At 46.2% G+C, this 26,265-nt stretch overlaps 1 protein-coding gene across 1 annotated transcript in view; it reads right to left on the bottom strand.

Annotated features, from left to right (window-relative positions):
* LOC139264127 (polycystin-1-like protein 1) overlaps positions 1–26,265 on the bottom strand; it is a 245,772-nt gene that overhangs the window by 49,426 nt on the left and 170,081 nt on the right. The window contains exons 38-42 of the mRNA XM_070880217.1: positions 16,991–17,186; positions 11,019–11,105; positions 6,169–6,376; positions 5,341–5,447; positions 60–276 (exon numbers count right to left, since the gene is read on the bottom strand). Coding sequence (XP_070736318.1) covers positions 60–276; positions 5,341–5,447; positions 6,169–6,376; positions 11,019–11,105; positions 16,991–17,186 — 815 coding nt within the window. The remainder of the gene's footprint in view (positions 1–59; positions 277–5,340; positions 5,448–6,168; positions 6,377–11,018; positions 11,106–16,990; positions 17,187–26,265) is intronic.

Genomic DNA, 26,265 nt, shown 5'->3' with positions numbered 1-26,265 from the left:
TGATACACATGATGGAATACTTTTTGAATAATAAGTTACGCCTCGAAAAATAACATTACTTTCTTGAAGCCAGGCCCGTGGGTGAGCGAGTTCAGTTCTCGTTCTACTTTTCCATCCCCTTCATCGACTGCAAGCCAGCATTCAGCAGGAAAGAACCAGCATGTGCCATTTAGCAGGTCCTTGACAATTACAGAGGTAATATACCAGCTGGGAGAATGACCACCATTATTGTGCCAAAGATGAACCTTCCAAATTGAACCAAGACTCTCCGGAACACTAAATTAAAATAAAACATACTCATTAGCATGAACATAAGAACATAAGAATTAGGAACAGGAGTAGGCCATCTAGCCCCTCGAGCCTGCTCTGCCATTCAACAAGATCATGGCTGATCTGGCCGTGGACTCAGCTCCACTTACCCGCCTGCTCCCCATAACCCTTAATTCCCTTATTGGTTAAAAGCTGTAGCACACAGGGAGTCAAGACCAAGTTCAGTCTTCAAGTTAGACGATGGGGGATAACTGGGTCAGGACGTACAGACATAATTTATTCCCCATTTTAAAGTCATGTATTCTCTTTTCATTTTCATGTAATACTTTTATTTTAGTTTACAATTTATTATTAAATAACAAATCTTTTGGCAATTTGGGAAGCAGAGTTGGTTGAGGCACAGGAGTTTCTCTGCAGTCTAGATTGAGGAGCTGGGAGATGCCAAATTGAGGCACGATAATGCCCACCTCGGTCGAAGTGTGACAAGTTTACATAGGCAGCTTTCATCATAAGTATGAACAGGAATTTACAATGAAAAGTGTGACAAAAATGTGCCAACAAGAGATAAGGGCCGAGAAATTGGATATGGCCACAAACCAGGTGGTGTTAAGGCCCAACGATGTTATGCTGTGCCAGGTCAAAATGGTCTCGGTAAGCACGCAACATTTGTGCTCAGTCCTCATTAACATGATTATTGTCTTGATCTCAGCTCTAAAACGGCTGCTCATTGGCTTATTGTTCAATAGGTGGACCAATATCGGGTCCAATCTAATTCCCAGTCATGTGTCCCCACAGGCTTTCTTTAGTACTTAAAGGGGAGGTGAATTGATGCTACAGCATCTGATGATCAATCCAGTTTCAACTTCATCTGGAAGACGTTGGCAGTGGAAGCAAATGGCTGAGCCGCAGCACGTGGCACGAGCCTGCAGATTCTCAGACCAGCTTGTGGCTGTGGAGAGGAGGAGGCAGGCTGTCTTCTTCCCGCAGACTGGCAGGGAGCCCTCGCCACACACATCTCGAAGGCTCTGGCAGGAGCTAGCTGCCTATGTGACGGCCAGCAATCTGGTCCTCAGGTCGGCAATCCAGTGCCGCAAGAAGTTTAATGATATCACACGGCAGGTCAGGGTGAGTGAAGGCCTCAGCAAATGCCATGTCCCACCAGCTGCACCGCAAGCCTCACACAACGCTCAATGCACCACTCTCCCAGCACTCTCCTCCTACCAACAATCTCTACCTATCACCACTCGCCTCACAATCCGAGCTTCACTTCACCCTCACAAACTTACCACTGCTGCAACATTCACATCCACATCCACACAGTGACAGCTATTCAACTATGGCAGGGACATCACCCAAACACATTGCACCACACTCACTCACACACTTCCCTTTCTCATGCATGCCAATGTCATGCACAACAGGAGGGAGCAGGGGTAGACAAGTGGGGAGAAAGCTGCCATACAGGCCCTGAGCCAACTGGATGGGAAGTCATGGAGGCCATGGCAACCAGTGAGGTTGAAGCCCTTGGGGACAACAGCAGTATGCTCAATCCTAATCCTCCTTCTCACATCCTACTTGTCCAGCATCCCACAATCTCTTCTCACTTTCAAGCTGCTGATGCTGTATGCATCCATATCTTGCTTTTCCACCCTGTCTCCCCTCCCCATAACTCATCTCTTGTGCCTTTCTGCTTTCAGCTAATCAACAACAAGTGCTCGAGCAGCCTGTCTCCGAGTCGATGCAGGAGAGCGAGAGGGAAGAAGACGACATAGCGTCACTCCATCTGCCACTCACAGACACCAGCCCAGAAACTGGCACTGTGCGTACTTTAAAGGCTAGTGTAGAAGTGAGATCTGCACAGGGCAGAAGAGGGCTCCAGTAAGGCCAAGAGAAAAGGGTAGCTTGGGGCCAGCTCCCCAGAGGGGGTGAGGAGGATGCTAAGAGGCTGCAGGATGACTTGGATAGGTTAGGTGAGTGGGCGAATGCATGGCAGATGCAGTATAATGTGGATAAATGTGAGGTTATGCACTTTGGTGGGGAAAAAAACAGGAAGACAGAATATTATCTGAATGATGACAGATTAGTAAAAAGGGAGGTGCACCTGGGTGTCATGGTATATCAGTCATTGAAAGTAGGCATGCAGGTACAGCAGGCAGTAAAGAAAGCAAATGGCATGTTGGCCTTCATTGTGAGAGGATGAGAATATAGGAGCAGGGTGGTCTTACTGCAGTTGTATAGGGCCTTGGTAAGACCACACCTTGAATATTGTGTGCAGTTTTGGTCGTCTAATCTGAGGAAGGACATTTTTGCTATTGAGGGATTGTAGCGAAGGTTCACCAGACTGATTCCCAGGATAGCAGGACTGACCTATGAAGAAAGACTGGATCAACTAGGCTTGTATTCACTGGAATTTAGAAAAATGAGAGGGAATTTGATAGAAGAAACATAAAATTCTGACAGGATTAGACCGGTTAGATGCAGGAAGAATGAAGAATGTTCCCGATGTTGGGGAAGTCCAGAACCAGGGGTCACAGTCTAAGGATAGGGGGTAAGCCATTTAGGACCAAGATGAGGAGAAACTTCTTCACTCGGAGAATTGTGAACCTGTAGAATTCTCTACCACAGAAAGTTGTTGAGTCCAGTTCGTTGGATATATTCAAAAGGGAGTTAGATGTGGCCCTTATGCCTAAAGGGATCGGGGGTATGGAGAGAAGACAGAATGATCAGCCATGATCATATTGAATGGTGATGCAGGCTCGAAGGGCCGAATGGCCTACTCCTGCACCGATTTTCTATGTTTATCCTGTTTGGTTCCATTTGTAGCATCTCTAGCAGTGGTTTCTCTTCCTATCTTTCAAGGTCACCTCTGATGTCCACACGGATTCATCCATGGCCCCATCTACATGCTGCCCATTGGTGGCATCTTCCACAGACATGGGATCAGCTTCCACATGAATGCTGATGACTTCCAGCTCGCTCTCTCCACCACCTCTCCTTGACTCTTCCTATGAAGGGGAAGTCATGTTTGGCAAATTTTCTGGAATTCTGAGGATGTAACGAACAGGGTGGATAAAGGGGAACCAGTGGATGTAATATATTTGGACTTGCAAAAGGCATTTGACAAGGCGCCACATAAAAGGTTACTGCAGAAGATATAATTTCACGGAGTTGGGGGCAATAAATTTGCATGGGTAGAGGATTGGCTAACAGAGAAATATAGAAATTAGGTGCAGGAGTAGGCCATTTGGTCTTTGCTAGGTTCACTAGGTTGATTTCTGGAGATGAGGGGGTTGACTTATGAGGATAGGTTGAGTAGGTTGGGCCTCTACTCATTGGAATTCAGAAGAATGCGAGGTGATCTTATCGAAAAGCATAAGATTATGAGGGGGCTTGACAAGGTGGATGCAGAGAGGACGTTTCCACTGATGGGGGAGACTAGAACTAGAGGGCACAATCTTAGAATAAGGGGCCACCCATTTAAAACAGAAATGAGGAGAAATTTCTTCTCTCAGAGGGCTGTAAATCTGTGGAATTCGCTGCCTCAGAGCTGTGGAAGCTGGGACATTGAATTAATTTAAGACAAAAATAGACAGTTTCTTAAACGATAAAGGGTTATGGGGAGCGGGCAGGGAAGTGACCAGAGTCCATGACCGGCTCACCCATGATTGTATTAAATGGCGGAGCAGGCTTGAGGGGCCGTATGGCCAACTCCTGCTCCTATTTCTTGTGTTCTTATGAGTAAACTACTGGAAGGCTTTTCTGTCAGCAGGAAGAAGATATAAAACAGCCATTTTTCAATGATGTCTGGGAGATCCAGAATAAGCAGCCAAAGAGGCTGTCAACAACAACTTAACCCCTAATCTCCTGGAACAGATAAACTGAGTTTAAATTTACATTCCCGAGACTGAAGTTTAATGGAAAAATTGTCCGGATAACTGTTGTGTCTTAATGTCAATAAAATAATTATCCAAGTGTTTCAGTCTCGGTTGATTCTTATCTTTCGCAGCATGAACAGTTTAAAAACCTTACACTACAAATGCCGCAAATGTGTCATGAAGCAACTGAGCAAATATATAGTAATGTAAGTAACTTAATAAAAGGTTTTGGGGAGGGAATAAGAAAGCTACTTGCACCTCAACCAAGTGTTGTAAAGCAATAGATAAATATTATTACACATATATCTATTAGGTCTGTTCCTTTTAGCATCAGTAACATGTCATATTTATCCCATCGTACATTGCTTGTCAATTGGCTATATTACAGTATCAAAGAATGCAGTATAGGTTTCAGCCTGCCAATGAACAATATCATGGGAAATAGAACAACAATGTGAAAGTTTCCATCATCTAGAATGGCCTAGGGTTTGAATATTTATTCACTATTTAATTAGAATTAGATTTTTAAAATACACAGATGTTCAATATACTTCAGAATTTCAGCCTTTGCACACAATGTATCAGCACTAATCTACATTGACACAATCACACAAAGTTTTCAACACAGGTTTAAACAGGAACAGGAACAGGGCTTGTGCTGGAAACCAATGTTTGTTGCATCATAATAGAGGCATCGCACTACATTCAAGTGAACTGAATTTCACTGGCTCACTTGCTTCCACGTTTCAATGGACAGATACTTAGTGTATTAAAAAATTAGCCTTCTACCAGTAACACCAACCATTTTGGTGAGCTCCTATCACAAATTGCAGCTATTTAAAAAAAAAATGCAAATTTTATATATTTTAATGTACTTTTTAATCTGGCATGTTTTGTTGCAGCATTGTAGAAAGGAAATCAGACAGTGGTTTGTTTGGGTGCTAACCTGCCCAGATAGGGACTGTTCTACTCCCTCAGGCAACATTCGCCTCCTTCTCTGGAATTGGGGAGGAGGGAGAAGCTGCATTCAAAAGTTCTTTGTTGCAAGAAGAAAAATCTTCAGTTTAAAAAAAAACATAGACACCAACATAAGCAATGTACTTTAAACGCGACTACATTGTCTCACCAAGCCAGTCCTCATTATAAGGACATTTAATCATTTTGATGTTGACCTCTGTTATCAACTAGGGAATACCTCATTATAAATGTGTGTCTGGAATTCCTCTCAAATAATTGCTTCTCAGAGTGGTATAACTCTCTTGTTTCAGAAACACCGTCTTCCCCATGAAGTTTGATGTGTACCTGAAAATGGTTAATAGCAATAATAATCATTATATTTCTACTGTTAGAACAAGGAATGTTCTGAAAAAGTACATACATACCAGTTATGTTATGTTTACTCTTAAAGGCTCCCATACACTGACAGTCATGTGCTGGATAATTAGGTATATTTTGATCACAAGATACTTACCAGTGCTATATGCTATGGTCAACTTTGTGGCTTTAACTGGCTAAATTTCAGCAGTATCCCATGTAAACATGGGGTCCCTAAGCTCTCTGGATTTAGCCAAGTGAGTCTACAGGGACACAGTGTGCTTGAACAAACATTCTACTTGTTTATATTTGTCAGTAGCTTGGTTTGGAGATTCATAAGCACAGTGATGGGTTTTCACAAGTGTCAAGACACCTGGCTGATCAAAGAAAATCTATCTGACAGCAACTGATAATTAACAATCTGTAGGTAAAGGATAAAAAGATCACAAGGTAAATATTGACCAGGAAGACTTTCATCCCATCCAGCAAATACGCTTATAAAAACCTAAGCTCCACCCATCACAGCATCTCATTGCCTCAAATATTCCACGTTTGCCCTCTACTATCTATCCAGAAGACCATTCAGGTATTGATCATTATTTTAGTGGAGAAGTACTTTCTGACATTAGCCCTGAACTTAACTTGACCTACAGTTGTAGTTTAACTGAAAACAGAAAGATAGAGAGAGTATAAGGAGGATATAAAATACCTTGGCAGTAGTTCCAGCCCTAGTCCTGAAGCCAGTCTCGACAGTGATCTCATACAGATGCTGGTCAGTGGGAGCATTGTCTTGCAATACTACAAGTCCAGGTTTCGTCTCTATGTAAAAATCCATGCGCTTACACAAGATAACCAGCAGAATGTAGAGGGTCAGGGCAAACAGAACAGTGATGCAAGTGGCATAGTTTTCAAAGGCACTGCCAAAACAAAAACACAACCGTGAATCTCAACCAAACTGCTTAGAAAATAAACAAAAATATAGACCATGGTGGTCTGTGAGCTTGCTTTACTCCCAGTGGCAACAACATTCATGTTTTTGAACTGAGTGGGTCCCATTGAAGGAGTTTTTATTTATATTAAAAAAACATCCAGTTTTTTAACAAATGGATAAGTTGAGGGATCTGTTTTTTTTAAGATCAAATTTGGACTATCCAAATGTCATAATCAACAATCTTTGCATCATGCAGCTCAAAAATAAGAAAATATGGTCGGGAAAGGAAGTTCAAGAGGAAAGAGCATCTGAGAAATGAACAACCCTGGCCTATTGCTTCCCAAGATTGTCAGAGAAATGGACAATTTGCAGATTGATAAGGGAGCAGATGGTATTCAAGGAGTTGAGTCTATCCTCGAAGAAAGTAGAACATGGATATGAAGAATCTAAGTTGGGGGGGCGAGGGTGGGGGGAAGAGGTGACAATAGGAAATATATTTTGCAAATATTGTATATTCAGCATTATGGGCTCAAATTTCCCCAACCCCTTTTTCTGGCGCACTCACCCGAGGTGCGCCACTTTTGCCCGCCTCCAAGCGCGCCGAAAATCTTCCTCCCGATTCTGGCCGCTCCCCAGCCTTGGTGCAAATGTACTGCTTTGTTTAATGCTTGGTGCTTTAAATGTATTTATGCTTCTTTAATGTTATTGTGAAGGTGTTTAATGCTTTGCAAGGTCCCCTCTCCCCCCCCCTCCCCACCCCCATCTCTGGCTGCCTGCGCTGATTTCTTGAGGCACCGCAAGGTTTTTCTGAATGTACAAGAGCGCGCACTTACGCTGGCCTAAGTTAGTTTGGAGTAGCTTTTAGCTGGCTAAACTTGCTTAAATGGTCAAAACAGGTGTAAGCGGCTGGTAACGCCCCCTTTTGAAAAAAAAACGAAACTAAAAAAAAACCTAACTAACTCACTTACACTGGCGCAAATTAAATGGCCAGTAGTGCAACTAAAAAGATATTCCAGAAAAATCAAGTTGCTCCAAAAAAAGGGAGCAACTCCTGGGGAAATTTGGGCCCTATGTGTTTATACTTTCAAGAGACGAGTCGAAATTCGGTATCGCCGATTTTGAGGCGGTGATACCGGTTGGGTATAGATTTTAACACCAGGCGGCATTTGCCACCTGGAACCGCGAAATTCAGTTTTGCCGCCTGAAAAGTGGATTGCAGCTTTAAATCCAGGCCTTGCACTCTACTCTGGAGGCCGTAAACAGCACTGTGGGTCGTTAAGTGGGGCAGCAATAGCAGCATTTTTACAAAATTGCCACGTTTGCCACGTTTTTTGGTGACTGATTTGCCACTTACGGACGATGCATTGAGCATCTGGAGCCACGCCCCCTGCATTCAATTGAGGTGGTGATTGGGCGCCTCACCGCCTCGTCATTATATTCACTTCCTACGCACTCAGTCAGACGGTGAAGATGGCAAATGTAGCAGCAGTACGCTCACCACTTCTCGGACGCCGCCATCGATGCACTCCTTCATGCCGGGAACTACTGAGGACAGAGGCTGGGAGGAGGACACCGCCATAGGTCATTCGACGTCTATGGAGGGATGTGGCTGAAAGAGTGTCAGTGATTGACACGGTGCACAGGACAGCCACTCAATGTCACAAGTGGATCGACATGATGCAGCTGCTGAGGGTGAGTATCTTTAATATTAACCTGACCATGGCATGCTGTCAGCTCAATATGCAGTCTGTCCTCAATGTGAATGTGTCAGGCCCATGTTCTACATGGGTGAGGCGAGATGCAACGTTCACATTTGCAGCGTCCCCCACTCCAAGGGCCCGAAAGCGCTGGCAACCTTTCTCATCCGTTCTTCACACTCACCCCTCATCTTGTTACCTCCTCACTCTTCATATGCGTGTGGAAGATGGTAGCCTCACCGTTACTGTGAGGTCCTAGCCCCCATATTCAAGCATTGGCAAACCAAGGACACGCAGATAATACAAGTTTCCTCAACCTATGAAGACTCTCATACAGTAACATGTACTCCACTATGTAAGGCACTTGGAACAGACCAATAGAAGGACACTAACTCTGACGTTCTCTTTAATCTTGCAGGCCAAGCTTGCCCACAATTGAAGGGAACAGATGAGGGCCGGAGGAGGGTTACCCTGACCTCCAGCCCATTATTGGGTTGGAGGAATGCATCTCGGCCCTGATGGGCCCTCAAGCTGGTGTGATGGCGGTGGGTGAGGCCGAACCCCGTTGGGACAGTGACGGTATGTTGAATTCCTTTGCAGCATTTAGCAGGCCATTTAGCCTTGACACCACAATCCTTCAGCTCTTTCCATGAGACTGGCATTTCCAAATACCTTTCCCGGTCCTGGCCCTCTCCCCTGCAGGTAACTACTCTTCTCTGGCTTTGTGCTTTCAGATGATCAACCAGACGGACCGGAGCCTGAACATCAGCCTTCGATTGTGGGAGATGTTGCACAGGAGGAGGAGGAGGACACCTCTATGGACATCACACAAGAGGCAGCGGCCTCAGAGAGCGGGGCCAGCAGCTTTCAGGAGGAAGGCATGGTTGGGGAGATGGAGGTGGGTGATGCTCCGGGACCCAGCAACGCCATGGAGGAGGGGGAGTCTGGGGGCCAGCGCCCCGGAGGGTAAGTGTGCTCCTGAGTGATGCTCAGCAGCACTCTGATGATGAGCCCAAATTATGGGTTGTCGTAAGACAGTCATTGCGGTTGCACGGTGATCTGCTGGATGCTCTGGCAAGGGTGCCCGAAAGTCTCGGTGCACTAGTTGTGAGGATGGAGGAGTCCACCTCAAGGTTTGCTCCTGCTTCTCAGTAGCCCACCGAGCCCATCCTTGGTAGAGGCCAAAGGATGTCAGATGCAACAAGTGACCATGGAGTCTCAGACATGGCGGCACGGGCTATGGTTGATTTTGCAGGAGCCATTGAGTACCAGGCCGACGCTATTGGAGGCCTGCATAATGTAATGTCGTCAGTGCGTTTTTGCATCTATCAGCTTTGTGGTGTGCTTCTGTCGCAATCTGTGTTAATGCAGAGGCAAATTGATGCCACGGACGCACTGACCACTGCCATCGTGTCTGGGGCCCCATCAGTTCAACGGGGTCTGAACGTTGTCGAAGCAGGGCAGCAATCTGTGCTCACCCAGATTGCTCCAGATGCTGAGGCTTTGCCCCGGGGGAATAGCAGCGTGTCGGGCCTGATGCTCTCTCAGGATGACATCATTCCGCCTTTGCACCTGCCACTCATCCACACCAGAGTGCTGCCACCCATGCTGAGGTGATGCAGTCCACAGATGGGCCTTCTAGGACCCAAGCTGGTCAGGGACTTCCTGCTAGACCATCATGTGTGGCAGTGGCTCAAAGTGAGCAACTGACTACCGGCCTTGCTGTAGGTCCTGAGACCCCATTGAGGAGAAGCAGTAGGCATGGGAGGGGGGAGAAGGGAAGGGGTGGGAAAACACTCAGCAAAACCCATTAAACTGGGGGATGGTGGCCACAGATACTGACCTTGTTAAATCTTGTTCAAATCTGAACTCATGCATATAGTTTCACTTGGATGAACCAGCAAACAATTGTTTTAGAGTTGCCAGTTGGCTACCTTGTTGGAAAATTAACTCATGCAAATCGTTGCACTTGGAAGTCACTGGGAATGTTTGAAGGGTCTTGTGGGTTTGATTATTTGCTGAGGATTATGGCATTATGTTGTGTTATTTTAACAGCACACTATGGTTTTTCTGTTAAATAAATGCATTTTTGAATTTTGAAGTCTTCGCTGCAGGACGACGCAGTGTGCCATCACTGTCGCCATTGAGTTGTAGAGGTAACAGTGAGATACGGGTTGCCAATGTCAATGACCTGAAGCCCACCAATGTTTGGGAAATGCTGGTAGTCAAGCTGAGTAGTCAGCAGACACAGCACGCCAACACCTACGCACTGTGCGATGACCGCGACCTGCACTGACCGCGACCTCTGTGCCCCGGCTGCAACTCCATTTAAATGCTGCCCCAGAATCCTAACCCGCCTTGTGAACACCAACTTGTTGTGGCGTGTTGGCCGCCAGCCGTTAAGTGAGGCGGCAAAAGTGAATTTGGTGAGACGTCATGATTTCCATTGTGGTAGTCATCGGGGCGGCAACGCCGCTGCGAAGCCGCTGCCGCCAAGTCAACGCTTACCGCCGGCGTTACAGCTGGCGTTAGTAACTGAATTTCAGCCCCAGAGTGTATTAAGCTTTCTTATCTTTGCATATATAACAATGAATATAAAATGTATGGTGGTAATCTAAATTGAGCAGTCCAATGATATTGAACATTTACATCAAATTACAGACTTGACTTCTTAAGTATCGATAATTCAACATATAACACGAGAAACTACAACCTCCAATGGCAATGGCAGGAGATTCCCAGGATATCACTGCTATGAGGATGGAGGCTCACAAGAGCTATAAATTTACTTTGCAGTTTCAATACCATATTAGTTATCAATAAATTAATGCAGATATCGGCAGATTCTATTCACGGTATATATAAATTATGCAATCACAAAAAAACATAAAACAGTACACAGTACTCACTCAAATTGTCTGCAAAACCCACCTGATAAATGTCAAGACATCTGTGAATTTGACATCCTTCATCCCAACCTGCTGATGTGCAACTGTGAATGTTGTCATGTGGTTGCAACTAATCAAAAATAAAATAAACAAAACATTATATACCGATCTTCTAAAAGATGAGTGGTAAAAATTATAATGTAGACATGAAATTAATAAATTGGGAAACAAAAGTGCAGAACATGAGCATTATTAACTATTAATTATTAATCTGGAAAAACATGAATAGGTCACGACTGTATGCTGTTTTGGGACAGAGGACAGATCACAGACCTAGGATCAAGTACCTTTCAGCTGAGGCTCTCACAGGGTCTCTCATATTACTTCTTCAAAAACATGGGGGAGAGATTAGGTGCATTTGTGCCTCCCGTTTGCGACCAAATGAGTTTGCGACCGGGCGTGGCGCTGCTAATGACTCTCATTAAACTCGGTGGGAGTTTATCAGCAGCGTTATTGCGTTGTGCCCTGATCTCCTGCGCCTAAATTGGGTCGCTCCCCCTGAAGCAGCATGGGGCGATAACAGCGACTGCTTCAGGGGACACGTACCGGGCAGCCGGCCACTACTGGCTCAAAAATTAAAAGGGAGGTGGTTGGCCAATGTGAAAAAATATCTGCTCTTTTCGTTGCTGCTCCAGTTGCGGTATGTTCGTGGGGTTGGTGCCGTGATCGCTCAGCTTGGCACTCTGCTAGAGTGCTGGGCTGATCGCATGGCACCACTGCTCCAGGTAGGTGCCTCTTCTTTGGCAGAGTCAGCAGTGTGGGCCCTTCCCTTTAATTGAGGGAAGAGTCCCTCGGACGCGGCAGCGCTACAAGACCCAGTGTGCAATGCTGCTGAAGCATCTGCCCTGTTACCGCCCCAGGAAGGAAGTGGAGCGCTTGATTTAACGCTCCACTTCCTTCCAGGGGAGACAACCTAAATTTATCGCGAGGGGCGAAACTTCTGCGCCTGTCGCAAAGTCTCGCACCTCCCAAGTGTTACCTCCCCAAACAGGGCGATAATTAATTACTAGGCCCTTGCCTTTTGAAAAAAATTGAATCTACACTTAGTGTTCCTAACACAGATGAGGCTGCACACAGGGAGGTTAAAGTAACAGTGACCTCAGTCTTTAATAAGACACTCCAGAGTGAGGGGCCGGCTTATATACAGTGCTCCCAAGGGATGCTGAGATCCCTTGGGGCTTCAGGGGATGAGCTCCCTGGTGCTGGAACATGGGAGTGCATGCTTTACAGAAACACAACATCACTCCACCACCAAAGTCAAAGTGAAAACTATTTACAAGGTGAGGCGGTCGGGAGCCTTTCTTTCCCTGGTGGACCGCCTCGGTACAAATATCTGTTCTGGTGTGTTGGCTGTGCTCTCGCTGGGCTGGCGTGTTGTTGGCCCTGCTGGGCTGCTGGGTGAGCCTGGCCTTGCTGGGCTGTTGGGCATGATGGGTTCGATTTCCTGGTCCGGCGTGGTGTCGTTGATCCTTTGGATGTGTGTTGTGGGCTCGAAAATGGTGGTGTCTGCTGTGGGTTGTTCAGGGCAGTCTGTGAACCGCAGCCTCGTTTGGTCCAGGTGCTTTCTGCAAATTTGTCCATTGTCTAGTTTGACTACAAACACCCTATTCCCTTCTTTAGCTATCACCATGCCCGCGATCCACTTGGGACCATGTCCATAGTTTAGCACATACACAGGGTCATTCAAATCAATTTCCCATGACACAGTGGCGCGACCATCGTTTACATTTTGTTGCTGCCGCCTGCTCTCTACCTGATCATGCAGGTTGGGGTGAACCAGCTATAGTCTGGTTTTAAGTGTCCTTTTGATGAGTAGCTCAGCCGGGGGCACCCGTGAGCGAGTGGGGTCTCGTGCGGTAGCTGAGCAGTACTCGTGACAGGCGGGTTTGGAGTGAGCCCTCTGTGACTCGTTTAAGGCTCTGTTTGATTGTTTGTACTGCCCGCTCTGCCTGCCCATTGGAGGCTGGTTTAAACGGGGCCAAGGTGACATGTTTGATCCCATTGTGGGTCATGAATTCTTTAAATTTGGCACTGGTGAAACATGGCCAGTTGTCACTGACCAGTATGTCAGGCAGGCCGTGGGTGGCAAACATGGCCCTCAGGCTTTCAATGGTGGCGGTGGCGGTGCTTCCCGATATTATTTCACATTCAATCCATTTTGAAAAAGCATCCACCACCACCAGGAACATTTTACCGAGAAACGGGCCCGCATAGTCGACATGGATCCTCGACCATGGTCTGGAGGGCCAGGACCACAAACTTAGTGGTGCCACTCTGGGCGCGTTGCTCAACTGAGCACATACGCTGCATTGCTGTTCAGAGGACTCTAAGTCAGAGTTGATACCGGGCCACCACACGTGGGATCTGGCTATCGGTTTCATCATTACTATAACCGGGTGTGTGTTGTGGAGATCCGAGATGAACATCTCCCTGCCCTTTTTTGGTAGCACTACGCGGTTACCCCACAACAGGCAGTCTGCCTGAATGGGTAATTCGTCCTTTCGCCGCTGAAACGGCTTGATTAACTCTTGCATTTCAACGGGGATGCTGGCCCAGCTCCCATGCAGTACACAGTTTTTTACGAGGGACAGCAGAGGATCTTGGCTGGTCCAAGTCCTAATCTGGCGGGCTGTGACAGGTGAGTTATCATTTTCAAATGCTTCCATGACCTTCAACAAGTCTGCGGGCTGCGCCACCATCAACAAGTTTGCAGGCTGCGCCATTTCCACCCCCGTGGTGGGCAATCATAGCCGACTGAGAGCATCCGCACAGTTCTCGGTGCCTGGCTTGTGGCGGATGGTATAGTTATACGCTGATAGCGCGAGTGCCCACCTTTGTATGCGGGCTGAGGCATTAGTATTTATCCCCTTGTTTTCAGCGAACAGGGATGTGAGGGGCTTGTGATCAGTTTCCAGCTCAAATTTGAGGCCAAACAGGTACTGATGCATTTTCTTTACCCCGAACACACACGCTAATGCCTCTTTCTCAATCATGCTGTAGACCTTCTCGGTCTTAGACAAGTTCCTGGAAGCATAGGCGACAGGTTGCAACTTCCCCGCAATGTTAGCTTGTTGTAATACACACCCGACTCCGTACGACGACGCATCACATGCTAGCACAAGTCTTTTACACGGGTTATACAATACAAGCAGCTTGTTGGAGCATAAAATGTTTCTGGCTTTCTCAAAAGCAATTACTTGTTTTTTTTTCCATACCCAGTTCTCACCTTTACGCAATAACACATGTAGGGGCTCTAAGAGGGTGCTTAACCCCGGTAGGAAGTTACCAAAATAGTTGAGGAGTCCCAGGAACGACCGCAGCTCCGTGACGTTCTGTGGCCTGGGCGCGTTCCTGATAGCCTCTGTCTTGGCGTCTGTGCACCGAATACCGTCCGCCGCAATCTTTCTCCCCAAAAACTCCACTTCTGTTGCCATGAAGATGCATTTCGACCTCTTCAGCCGCAGCCCTATGCGATCCAGTCACTGGAGGACCTCCTCCAGGTTTTGTAGGTGCTAGGCGGTGTCCTGACCCATGACCAATATGTCATCCTGAAAGACCACCGTGCCTGGTACCGACTTGAGTAGGCTCTCTATGTTTCTCTGGAAGATCGCTGCAGCCGACCGAATTCCAAATGGGCATCTGTTGTCGATGAACAGTGCCTTGTGCATGTTGATGCAGGTGAGGCCCTTCGAAGACTCCTCCAGCTCCTGCTTCATGTAGGCCGAAGTCAGGTCGAGTTTGGTGAACGTCTTGCCTCCTGCCAGCATCGCAAATAGGTCGTCTGCCTTAGGTAGCGGGTATTGGTCCTGTAGCGAGAAACGATTAATAGTTACTTTATAATCGCCGCAAATCCTGACTGTGCCATCACTTTTGAGTACTGGAACAATCAGGCTGGCCCACTCGCTGAATTCCACTGGGGAGATGATGCCCTCGCGTTGCAGCCTGTCCAGCTCGATTTCCACTCTCTCCCTCATCATGTGAGGTACCGCTCGCGCCTTGTGGTGAATGGGTCGTGCCTCTGGGACCAAGTGGATCGACACCTTTGCCCCGGAAAAGTTTCCAATGCCTGGCTCAAAAAGGGAAGGAAATTTGTCAAGAACCTGGGTACATGGGGCCTCATCGACATGTGATAGCGCTCGGATGTCATCCTAGTTCCAGCGGATTTTGCCTTGCCAGCTCCTTCCAAGCAGTGTGGGGCCATTGCCCAGGACAATCCAGAGTGGCAGTTCGTGCACCGTGCCCTTGTAGGTGACCTTGACTATGGCGCTGCCTAGGACAGTAATAAGCTCTTTGGTGTACATTCTCAGTTTCGTGTGGATGGGGCTCAGTGCTGGTCTGAGTGCCTTGTTGCACCACAGTCTCTCAAACATCTTTTTACTCATGATGGATTGGCTAGCGCCAATGTCCAGTTCCATGGCTACGGGTAAGCCATTCAATTTTACATTTAGCATTATAGGTGGACATTTCGTCAAAAATGTGTGCACCCCGTGTACTTCAGCATTTGCCTCCTCTCTCTAAGGCTCGAAATTGCTTTGATCTACCATGGACCGATCTTCCTCTGCCACGTGGTGGTTAGCAGGTTTTGCAGAGCTTGCAGCTCATTGGAGGTGCCCCATTGTTCCACAGCTCTTGCAAACATACTCTTTGAAGCGGCATGAATAGGCTGAATGGAAGCCTCCACAACGCCAACAAGGTGTGAATTGCCTTGAATTCATCTTTTGTTGGGGACTCTGAGTCATCTGGGTCACCTGAAGCCTGCTAGAAGTTGCAGCCTCATGCGTTCTGCCCTGTACATTTCTGCGTGCAAACAATGTTCCAGTTAATTTATGAACATTGCTAGCACTTATGTGCTGAGAGATTTGTTTGGTGTTATCACTGGTGGACATAAACGCCTGTGCTATCGCAATGGCCTTACTGAGGGTCGGTGTCTCTACAGTCAAAAGTTTTCGTAGGATGGTCTCGTGGCCAATGCCCAGTACAAAAAAGTCTCTGAGCATTTGCTCCAGGTGGCCATCAAACTCACACTGTCCTGCAAGTTCCCTTAGTTCGGTGATGTAGCTCGCCACTTCCTGACCTTCAGATCGCTGGCACGTGTAGAACCAATACCTCGCCATCAGCATGCTCCCTCTGGTTAAGATGCTCCCGAACCAGTGTACACAGCTCCTCCTATGACTTATTTGTGGGTTTCACCGGAGCCAGAAGATTCTTTATGAGGCTGTAGGTCGGTGCCCCGCAGACTGTGAGGAGGACGGCTCTCCTTTTTGCAGCGCTTCCTTCTCCGTCCAGCTTGTTAGCTACAAAGTACTGGTCTAGCCATTCGACATAGGCTTTCCAGTCCTCACCCTCCGAGAACTTCTCCAGGATTCTCGTCGCCAGTTATTGTGTTCCGAACACAGATGAGGCTGCACACAGGGAGGTTAAAGTAACAGTGACCTCAGTCTTTAATGAGACACCCCAGAGTGAGGAACAGGCCTGAGGGGCCGGCTTATATACAGTGCTCCCAAGGGATGCTGGGATCCCTTGGGACTTCAGGGGATGAGCTCTCTGGTGGCGGAACATGGGAGTGCATGCTTTACAGATACACAACATCACTTGGGACTTCAGGGGATGAGCTCCCTGGTGGCGGAACATGGGAGTGCATGCTTTACAGATACACAACATCACTGATGTAAAAACAATAAATATTTGTCAATGAAATGAAGTGGTGTTGGGCTGTACTCACACTGATCCTTTTTTCTCAAGTGGACAAAACAGGACAGTGAAAGCATGTATGGAACTCATCTCATCCAGGGAGAGATGCCTTCTTCCTTTTTGTGATCCTCTAGTTTGTTGTAGTTTGATTGCAAATTTATGTTTAATTACTTTAAAAAAGCACCAGCAAGGTGCATATTGTTTTTTTAAATGATAAACGATAAAATAGGATTCAATAGCTCACATTAACAAGACTAATTATACCTGCAGTTTATTTTCTGTGAATCTGATCCCTGCTGGGGTGAACAGCCATCAGACTTCCACTCACGAATATCATCCCAGTACAGGCACTGGGTCCACTGGATACTCAAAGTATAACTCACATTCTTGGCAAGGTAGTTATTTTTCGGTTTTCGATTATAGTTGGCATCCAAGAGACCAAGATAATATGTCCCTACGCCTGAAGAGAACAGTGATGGGATTAGATCAGTAACTTCAACTGGTAACAGATGGCTTTAATTCTCAATTCCTTTAATCATTTTCGTTTTTGAAAAATGTTTTAGTGTACCCATTACTTCATGTGGCTTTTCAAAAATAATATCCCTTTTTGCATACACTTTAACATAGTTAAGCCAAAGCACACCTTTCATCTATAGGGTATTCTATTCAGCTGAACCTCAATCTTTCTTCCCTCTCAGACACATTATTCACAAATATGCACTGAATGATCCTGCTTACAAGGCCTACAGTACTCACAAAAAATAACGTAAAGGTATCAAACCTCCATTTATATATTCCATGGACTTTGCCAAAACAGGAGTACACAACAGCTAATGATATTGCTGATCATTCATGTATAAAGTTAGGCAGTCATTAGAAAATGTAGAATCAGAAGTGGTTATTGGCCACCAAGTCAATTTCCTTCCAACAGAACATGTATCACCTCAAAACCTATCTCTTGACCAAGCTATCGACCTTCCTAAACTCTCCCTTCTTGGCTTTGCAACTGCCAATTGGTGAAGCATCCCAGGATGTTCTCTATATTAAGGTGCTATGTAATGCTGTAATGCATTTCAAAAATGTGAGAAAAATATAGATAAAAATCACATAATAATAGCAAACATTCGCGAATCTAGAATTGAATTAAGTCTGGTCTAACGCATTACTTGTAGGAACATTACAGCCAGGAGACTAGGTCTACATTAGTCAACAGTTTGAAGCATATGGTTGAATTCATGCAGCATATGTTTTACTGTGAACAGATGTGGGTGCTGCCCTCTGGTCTCTGACCTGCTCTAGTCGCCGCAGTGTTTATGTGGCTGGTTCAATTAAGTTTCTGGTCAATGGTGACCCCCAGCATGTTGATGGTGGGGGAATCGACTTTCTCTTGTTAGAAATGGTCATTGCCTGGCACTTGTGTGGCACAATGTTACTTGCCAATTATCAGCCCAAGCCTGAATGTTGTCTTGGTCTTAACAAGAACATAAGAAATAGGAACAGGAGTATGCCATACGGCCCCTCGAGCCTGCTCCGCCATTCAATAAGATCATGGCTGATCCGATCATGGACTCAGCTGCACTTCCCTGCCCACTCCCCATAACCCCTTATCCCCTTATCAGTTAAGAAACTGTCTATTTCTGTCTTAAATTTATTTAATGTCCCAGCTTCCACAGCTCTCTGAGGCAGCGAATTCCACAGATTCACAAACCTCAGAGAAGAAATTTCTCCTCATCTCAGTTCTCAATGGGCGGCCTCTTATTCTAAGATCATGCCCCCTACTTCTTGTCTCCCCCACCAGTGGAAACATCCTCTCTGCATCCACCTTGTCAAGCCCCCTCATAACCTTATATGTTTCGATAAGATCACCTCTCATTCTTCTGAATTCCAATGAGTAGAGGCCTAACCTACTCAACCTTTCCTCATAAGTCAACCCCCTCATCCCCGGAATCAACTAGTGAACCTTCTCTGAACTGCCTCCAAAGCAAGTATATCTTTTCATAAATATGGAAACCAAAATTGCACGCAGTATTCCAGGTGTGGGCTCACCAATACCCTATACAGCTGTAACAAGATTTCCCTGCTTTTATACTCCATCCCCTTTGCAATAAAGGCCAAGATTCCATTGGCCTTCCTGATCACTTGCTGTACCTGCATACTATCCTTCTGTGTTTCATACACAAGTATCCCCAGGTCCTGCTGTACTGCAGCATTTTGCAATCTTTCTCCATTTAAATAATAATTTGCTCTTTGATTTTTTCTGCCAAAGTGCATGACCTCACACTTTCCAACATTATACTCCATCTGCCAAATTTTTGCCCACTCACTTGGCCTGTCTATGTTCATTTGCAGCTTTTTTATGTCCTCCTCACACATTGCTTTTCCTCCCATCTTTGTATCATCAGCAAACTTGGCTACGTTACACTCAGTCCCTTCTTCTAAGTCATTAATATAGATTTGTAAATAGTTGGGCTCCCAGCACTGATCCCTGCGGCACCCCACTCATTATTGATTGCCAGCCAGAGAATGAACCATTTATCCTGACTCTCCATTTTCTGTTTGTTAGCCAATCTTCTATCCATGCTAATATAATACCCCCAACTCCGTGAACTTTTATCTTGTGCAGTAACCTTTTGCGTGGCACCTTGTCAAATGACTTATGGAAATCCAAATACACCACATCCACTGATTCCCCTTTATTCACCCTGTTTGTTACATCCTCAAAGAATTCCAGCAAATTTGTCAAATATGACTTCCCCTTCATCAATCCATGCTGACTCTGCCTGAGCAAATTTTGCTTTTTCCAAATATCCTGTTACTGCTTCTTTAACAATGGACTCCAACATTTTCCCAACCACAGATGTTAGGCGAACAGGTCTATAGTTTCCTGGCATTTTGTCTGCCTCCTTTTTTGAATAGGGGCATTACATTTGCAGTTTTCCAATCTGCTGGGACCTCTCCAGAATTCAGAGAATTTTGATAAATTACAACCAATGCATCCACAATCCCTGCCGTTACTTCTCTTAAGACCCTAGGATGCAAGCCATCAGATCCAGGGGATTTATCTGCCTTTAGTCCCATTATCTTATTGAGTACCAACTCCTTAGTGATTGTGATTGTGTTAAGTTCCTCCCCGCCCCCATAGCCCCTTGACTATCCACTGTTGGAATATTGTTCGTGTCCTCTACCATAAAAACTGATACAAAATACTTGTTTAGAGTTTCTGCCATCTCCATGTTCCCCATTACGAATTCCCCGGTCTCATCCTCGAAAGGGACCAACATTTACTTTAGCCACTCTTTTTCTTTTTATATACCTGTGAAACTCTTGCTGCATGTGGGCATGGATTGCTTCATTATCTGAGGAGTTGTGAATGGAAGTCATCAGTGAACATCCCCACTTATGACCTTAAGATGGAGGGAAGGTCATTGATTAAGCAGCTGAAAATGGCTGGGCCAAGGACAGCGCCCTGAGGAACTCCTGAGGCTGAGATGGTTAGCATCACAACCATCTTCCTTTGTGCTAGATATGACTAGCCAGTGGAGAGTTTCCCCCGATTCACATTGACTTCAATTTTACTCGGGCTCCTTGATGCCAAACTTGGTTAAATGCTGCCTTGATATCAAGGACAGTCACTCTCACTTCACCTCTGTAATTCAGCTCTTTTGTCCATGATTGGACCAAGACAGTAATGAGGCCTGGAGCCGAGTGGTCCAGGTGGAACCCAAACTAAGCATTGGCGAGCAGATTATTGGTGAGTAAGTGTTGCTTGATAGCACTGTTGATGACACCTTCCATCATTTTGCTGATGATCGAGAGTAGATTGATGGGGCGGCAATTGGTCGGATTGGATTTGCCTGGCTTTTTGTAGACAGGACATACCTGGGCAACTTTCCACTTTGTCGGGTAGATGCCAGTGTTGTAGCTGTACTGGAAATGCTTGGCTAGGGACGCGGCTAGTTCTGGAGCACAAGTCTTCAGCACGACAGCCAGAATGTTGTCCGGGCCCGTACCCTTTGCTTTATCCAATGCGCTCAGCCGTTTCATGATATCACGTGGAGTGAACTGAATTGTCTGAAGACTGGCTTCTATAATGGTGGGGTCCTCAGGAGGAGGCCGAGATGGATCATCCAGTCGGCAGTTCTGGCTGAAGATGGTTGCAAATGCTTCAGCCTTGCCTTCTGCACTTGTATCCTGTCTCCGCCATCATTGAGGATAGGGATGTTCATGGAGCCTTCTCCTCCAGTTAGTTGTTTAATTGTCCACCACCATTCACAACTGGATGTGGCAGGACTACAAAGCTTTGATCTGATCCGTTGGTTGTGGGATTTGTTAGTTCTGCTTCAAACATGCTGCTTCCAATGTTCAGTATGCATGTAGTCCTGTGTTGCAGCTTCCTGAGGTTGGGACCTCATTTTTAGTTGCACCTGGTGCTGTTCCTGGCATGCTCTTCTCCACTCCTCACTGAACCAGGGTCGGTCCCCTGGCTTGATGATAATGGTAGAGTGAGGGACATTAACGATTTGGATGAAGGAATAGAGTGTAATATCTCCAAGTTTGCAGATGACACCAAACTGGATGGCGGTGTGAGCTGTGAGGAGGACGCTAAGAGGCTGCAGGGTGACTTGGACAGGTTAGGTGAGTGGGCAAATGCATGGCAGATGCAGTATAATGTGGATAAATATGAGGTTATCCATTTTGGGGGCAAAAACACGAAGGCAGAATATTATCTGAATGACGGCAGACTAGGAAAAGGGGAGATGCAATGAGACCTAGGTGTCATGGTTTATCAGTCACTGAAAGTGGGCACGCAGGTATAGCAGGCGGTGAAGAAGGCAAATGGTATGTTGGTCTTCATAGCTAAGGGATTTGAGTATAGGAGCAGGGAGGTCTTACTGCAGTTGTACAGGGCCTTAGTGAGGCCTCACCTGGAATATTGTGTTCAGTTTTGGTCTCCCAGTCTGAGAAAGGACATTCTTGCTATTGAGGGAGTGCAGCGAAGTTTCACCAGACTGATTCCAGGGATGGCTGGGCTGTCATATGAGGAGAGACTGGATCAACTGGGCCTTTATTCACTGGAGTTTAAAAGGATGAGAGGGGATCTCATAGAAACATACAAGATTCTGATGGCACTGGACAGATTAGATGAGAGAAGAATGTTCCCGATGTTGGGGAAGTCCAGAACCAGGGGATATAGTCTTAGGATAAGGGATGGGCCATTTAGGACTGAGATGAGGAGAAACTGCTTCACTCAGAGAGTTATTAGCCTGTGGAATTCCCTGCCGCAGAGAGTTGTTGATGACAGTTCACTGGATATATTCAAGAGGAAGTTAGATATGGCTCTTACGGTGAAGGGGATCAAGGGGTATGGAGAGAAAGCAGAAAAGGGGTACTGAAGGAATGATCAGCCATGATCTTACTGAATGGTGGTGCAGGCTCGAAGGGCCGAATGGCCTGCTCCTGCACCTATTTTCTATGTTTCTATGTGAGGTTACAAATTGTGGTGGAATAAAATTCCGCTGCTGCTCACAACGCCTCATGGATGGCCAGTTTTGAGCTGCCAGATCTGTTATGATTCTATCCCATATACCAAGGTGGTAGTGGCACACAACACAATGGCAGGACTTCGTGCGGTGGTCACTCCTACCAATACTTTCATGGACAGATGCATCTGTGACAGGTAGATTGGTGAGGACGAGATCATGTTGTTTCTCTCACCAACTGCCGCAGGCCACGTCTGGCAGTTATGTCCTTCAGGACTCGGCCTGCTTGGTCAGTAATGGCGCTACTGAGCCACTCTTGGTGACGGACATTGAAGTCCCCCATCCAGAGTAAATTCTGTGTCCTTGCTACCTTCAGTGCATCTTCCCAGGGGTGTTCAACATGGAGAAGTACTGATTCATCAGCTGAGCGAGGGCAGTAGGTGGCAATCAGCAGGAGGTTTCCTTGCCCTTGTTTGTCCTGATGCCCTGAGACTTCATAGGGTCTGGAGTCAATGTTCAAGTCTCCTAGGACCACTCCCTCCTGACTTTATACCACTGTGCCGTCACCTCTGGTGGGTTTGTCCTGCTGTGGGACAGGACATACCCAGGGATGGTGATGGAAGAGTCTCGGATGTTAGCTGAAAAGTATGATTCTATGAATACGACTGTGTCAGGCTGTTGCTTGACTAGTCTGTGAGACCGTTCTCTCAATATTGGCACAAGTTCCCAGATGTTAGTGAGGAGGGCTTTGCAGGTAAAATAATAGTATGTCCTGTGTCAAGCAATTACCATAGAAACATAGAAAATAGGTGCAAGAGCAGGCCATACGGCCCTTCGAGCCTGCACCACCATTCAATAAGATCATGGCTGATCATTCCCTCAGTACCCCTTTCCTGCTTTCTCTCCATACCCCTTGATCCCCTTAGCCGTAAGGGCCATATCTAACTCTCTCTTGAATATATCCAATGAACTGGCATCAGCAACTCTCTGCGGCAGGGAATTCCACAGGTTAACAACTCTTTGAGTGAAGCAGTTTCTCCTCATCTCAGTCCTAAATGGTCTACCCCTTATCCTAAGACTGTCCCCCCGGTTCTGGACTTCCCCAACATCGGGAACATTCTTCCCGCATCTAACCTGTCCCGTCCCGTCAGAAACTTTTATGTTTCTACGAGATCCCTTCTCATCCTTCTAAACTCCCATGTATAAAGGCAAGTGATCCAGTCTCTCCTCATATGTCAGTCCTGCCATCCCGGGAATCAGTCTGGTGAACCTTCGCTGCACTCCCTCAATAGCAAGAACGTCCTTCCTCAGATTAGGAGACCAAAACTGAACACAATATTCCAGGTAAGGCCTCACCAAGGCCCTGAACAACTGCAGTAAGACCTCCCTGCTCCTATACTCAAAGCCCCTAGCAATGAAGGCCAACATACCATTTGCCTTCTTCACCGGCTGCTGTACCTGTATGCCAACTTTCAATGACTGATGAACCATGACACCCAGGTCTCGTTGCACCTCCCCTTTTCCTAATCTGCCGCCATTCAGATAATATTCTGTCTTCGCGTTTTTGCCCCCAAAGTGGATAACTGTATACTGCATCTGCCATGCATTTGCCACTCACCTAACCTGTCCAAGTCACCCTGCAACCTCTTAGCGTCCCCCTCACAGCTCACACGCCACCCAGTTTAGTGTCATCTGCAAACTTGGAGATATTACACTCAATTCCTTCATCCAAATCATTGATGTATATTGTAAAGAGCTGGGGTCCCAGCACTGAGCCCTGCTGCACTCCACTAGTCACTGCCTGCCATATTGAAAAGGGCCTGTTTATCCCGACTCTCTGCTTGCTGTCTGCCAACCAGTTCTCTATCCATGTCAGTATATTACCTCTGATACCATGTGCTTTAGTTTTGCACACCAATCTCTTGTGTGGGACCTTGTCAAAAGCCTTTTGAAAGTCCAAATACATCACATCCACTGGTTCTCCCTTGTCCACTCTACTAGTTACATCCTCCAAAAATTTCAGAAGATTTGTCAAGCTTGATTTTCCCTTCATAAATCCATGCTGACTTGGACTGATCCTGTCACTGCTTTCCAAATACGTTGCTATTTCATCCTTAATAATTGATTCCAACATTTTCCCCACTACTGATGTCAGGCTAACGGGTCTATAAATAATTGCTTTCTCTCTCCCTCCCTTTTTAAAAAGTGGTCTTATATTAGCTACCCTCCAGTCCACAGGAACTGATCCAGAGTCGATAGACTGTTGGAAAATGATCACCAATGCATCCACTATTTCTAGGGCCACTTCCTTAGGTACTCTGGGATATAGACTATCAGGCCCCGGGGATTTATCGGCCTTCAATCCCATCAATTTCCCTAACACAATTTCCCGCCTAACAAGGATATCCTTCAGTTTCTCCTTCTCACTTGTCACTCGGTCCCCGAGTACTGCCAGAAGGTTATTTGCGTCTTCCTTCGTGAAGAAAGAACCAAAGTATTTGTTCAATTGGTCTGTCATTTCTTTGTTCCCCATTATAAATTCACCTGAATCCGACTGCAAGGGACCTACGTTAGTCTTCACTAATCTTTTTCTCTTCATATATCTATAGAAGCTTTTGCAGTCAGTTTTTATGTTCCCGGCAAGCTTCTTCTCGTACTCTATTTTCCCCCTCTTAATTAAATCCTTTGTCCTCCTCTGCTGAATTCTAAATTTCTCCCAGTCCTCGGGTTTGTTGCTTTTTCTGGCCAATTTATATGCCTCTTCCTTGGAGTGAACACTATCCTTAATTTCCCTTGTAAGCCACGGTTGAGCCACCTGCAACGTTTTATTTTTACTCCAGTCAGGGATGTACAATTGCTGAAGTTCATCCATGTGACCTTTAAATGTGTGCCATTGCCTATCTACCGTCAACCCTTTAAGTATCATTTGCCAGTCTATTCTAGCCAATTGATGCCTCAAACCATCAAAGTTACCTTTCCTTAAGTTCAGGATCCTAGTTTCTGAATTAATTGTGTCACTCTCCATCTTAATGAAGAATTCTACCATGTTATGATCACTCTTCCCCAAGGGGCCTCGCACAACAAGATTGCTAATTAGTATTTTCTCATTACACATCACCCAGTCTAGGATGGCCAGCTCCCTAGTTGGTTCCTCGACATATTGGTCTGGAAAACCATCCCTAATACACTCCAGGAAATCCTCCTCCACCGCATTGCTACCAGTTTGGATAGCCCAATCAATATGTAGATTAAAGTCACCCATGATAACTGCTGTACCTTTATTGCATGCATCCCTAATTTCTTGTTTGATGCTGTCCCCAACCTTACTACTACTGTTTGGTGGTCTGTACACAACTCCCACTAGCGTTTTCTGCCCCTTGGTATTCCGTCGCTCCACCCATACCGATTCCACATCATCCAAGCTAATGTCCTTTCTTGCTATTGCATTAATTTCCTCTTTAACCAGCAATGCCACCCCGCCTCCTTTTCCTTTCTGTCTATCCTTCCTAAATGTTGAATACCCCTGGATGTTGAGTTCCCAGCCTTGGTCACCCTGGAGCCATGTCTCCGTGATGCCAATTACATCATTTGCTATCTGCGCAGTTAATTCATCCACCTTATTTTGAATACTCCTCGCATTGAGGCACAGAGCCTTCAGGCTTGTCTTTTTAACACACTTTACCCTTTTAAAATTTTGGTGTAATGTGGCCCTTTTTGCTTTTTGCCTTAGGTTTCTCTGCCCTCCACTTTTACTTTTCTTCTTTCTATCTTTTGCTTCTGCCCCCATTCTCCTTCATTCTGTCTCCCTGCATAGGTTCTCATCCCCCTGCCATATTAGTTTAACTCCTCTCCAACAGCACTGGAAAACTCTCCCCCTAAGACATTGGTTCCAGTCCTGCCCAGGTGCAGACCGTCCGGTTTGTACTGATCCCACCTCCCCCAGAACCGGTTCCAATGTCCCAGCAACTTGAATCCCTCCCTTGTGCACCACTCCTCAAGCCACGTATTCATCTGAGCTATCCTGCGATTACTACTCTGACTAGCACGTGGCGCTGGTAG

This window comes from Pristiophorus japonicus, chromosome 5 (genome assembly GCF_044704955.1).
Source record: "Pristiophorus japonicus isolate sPriJap1 chromosome 5, sPriJap1.hap1, whole genome shotgun sequence".
NCBI lineage: Eukaryota > Metazoa > Chordata > Chondrichthyes > Pristiophoridae > Pristiophorus > Pristiophorus japonicus.
Note: the sequence above shows the minus strand (reverse complement) of the source record. Positions and strands in the feature narration are given on the sequence as shown.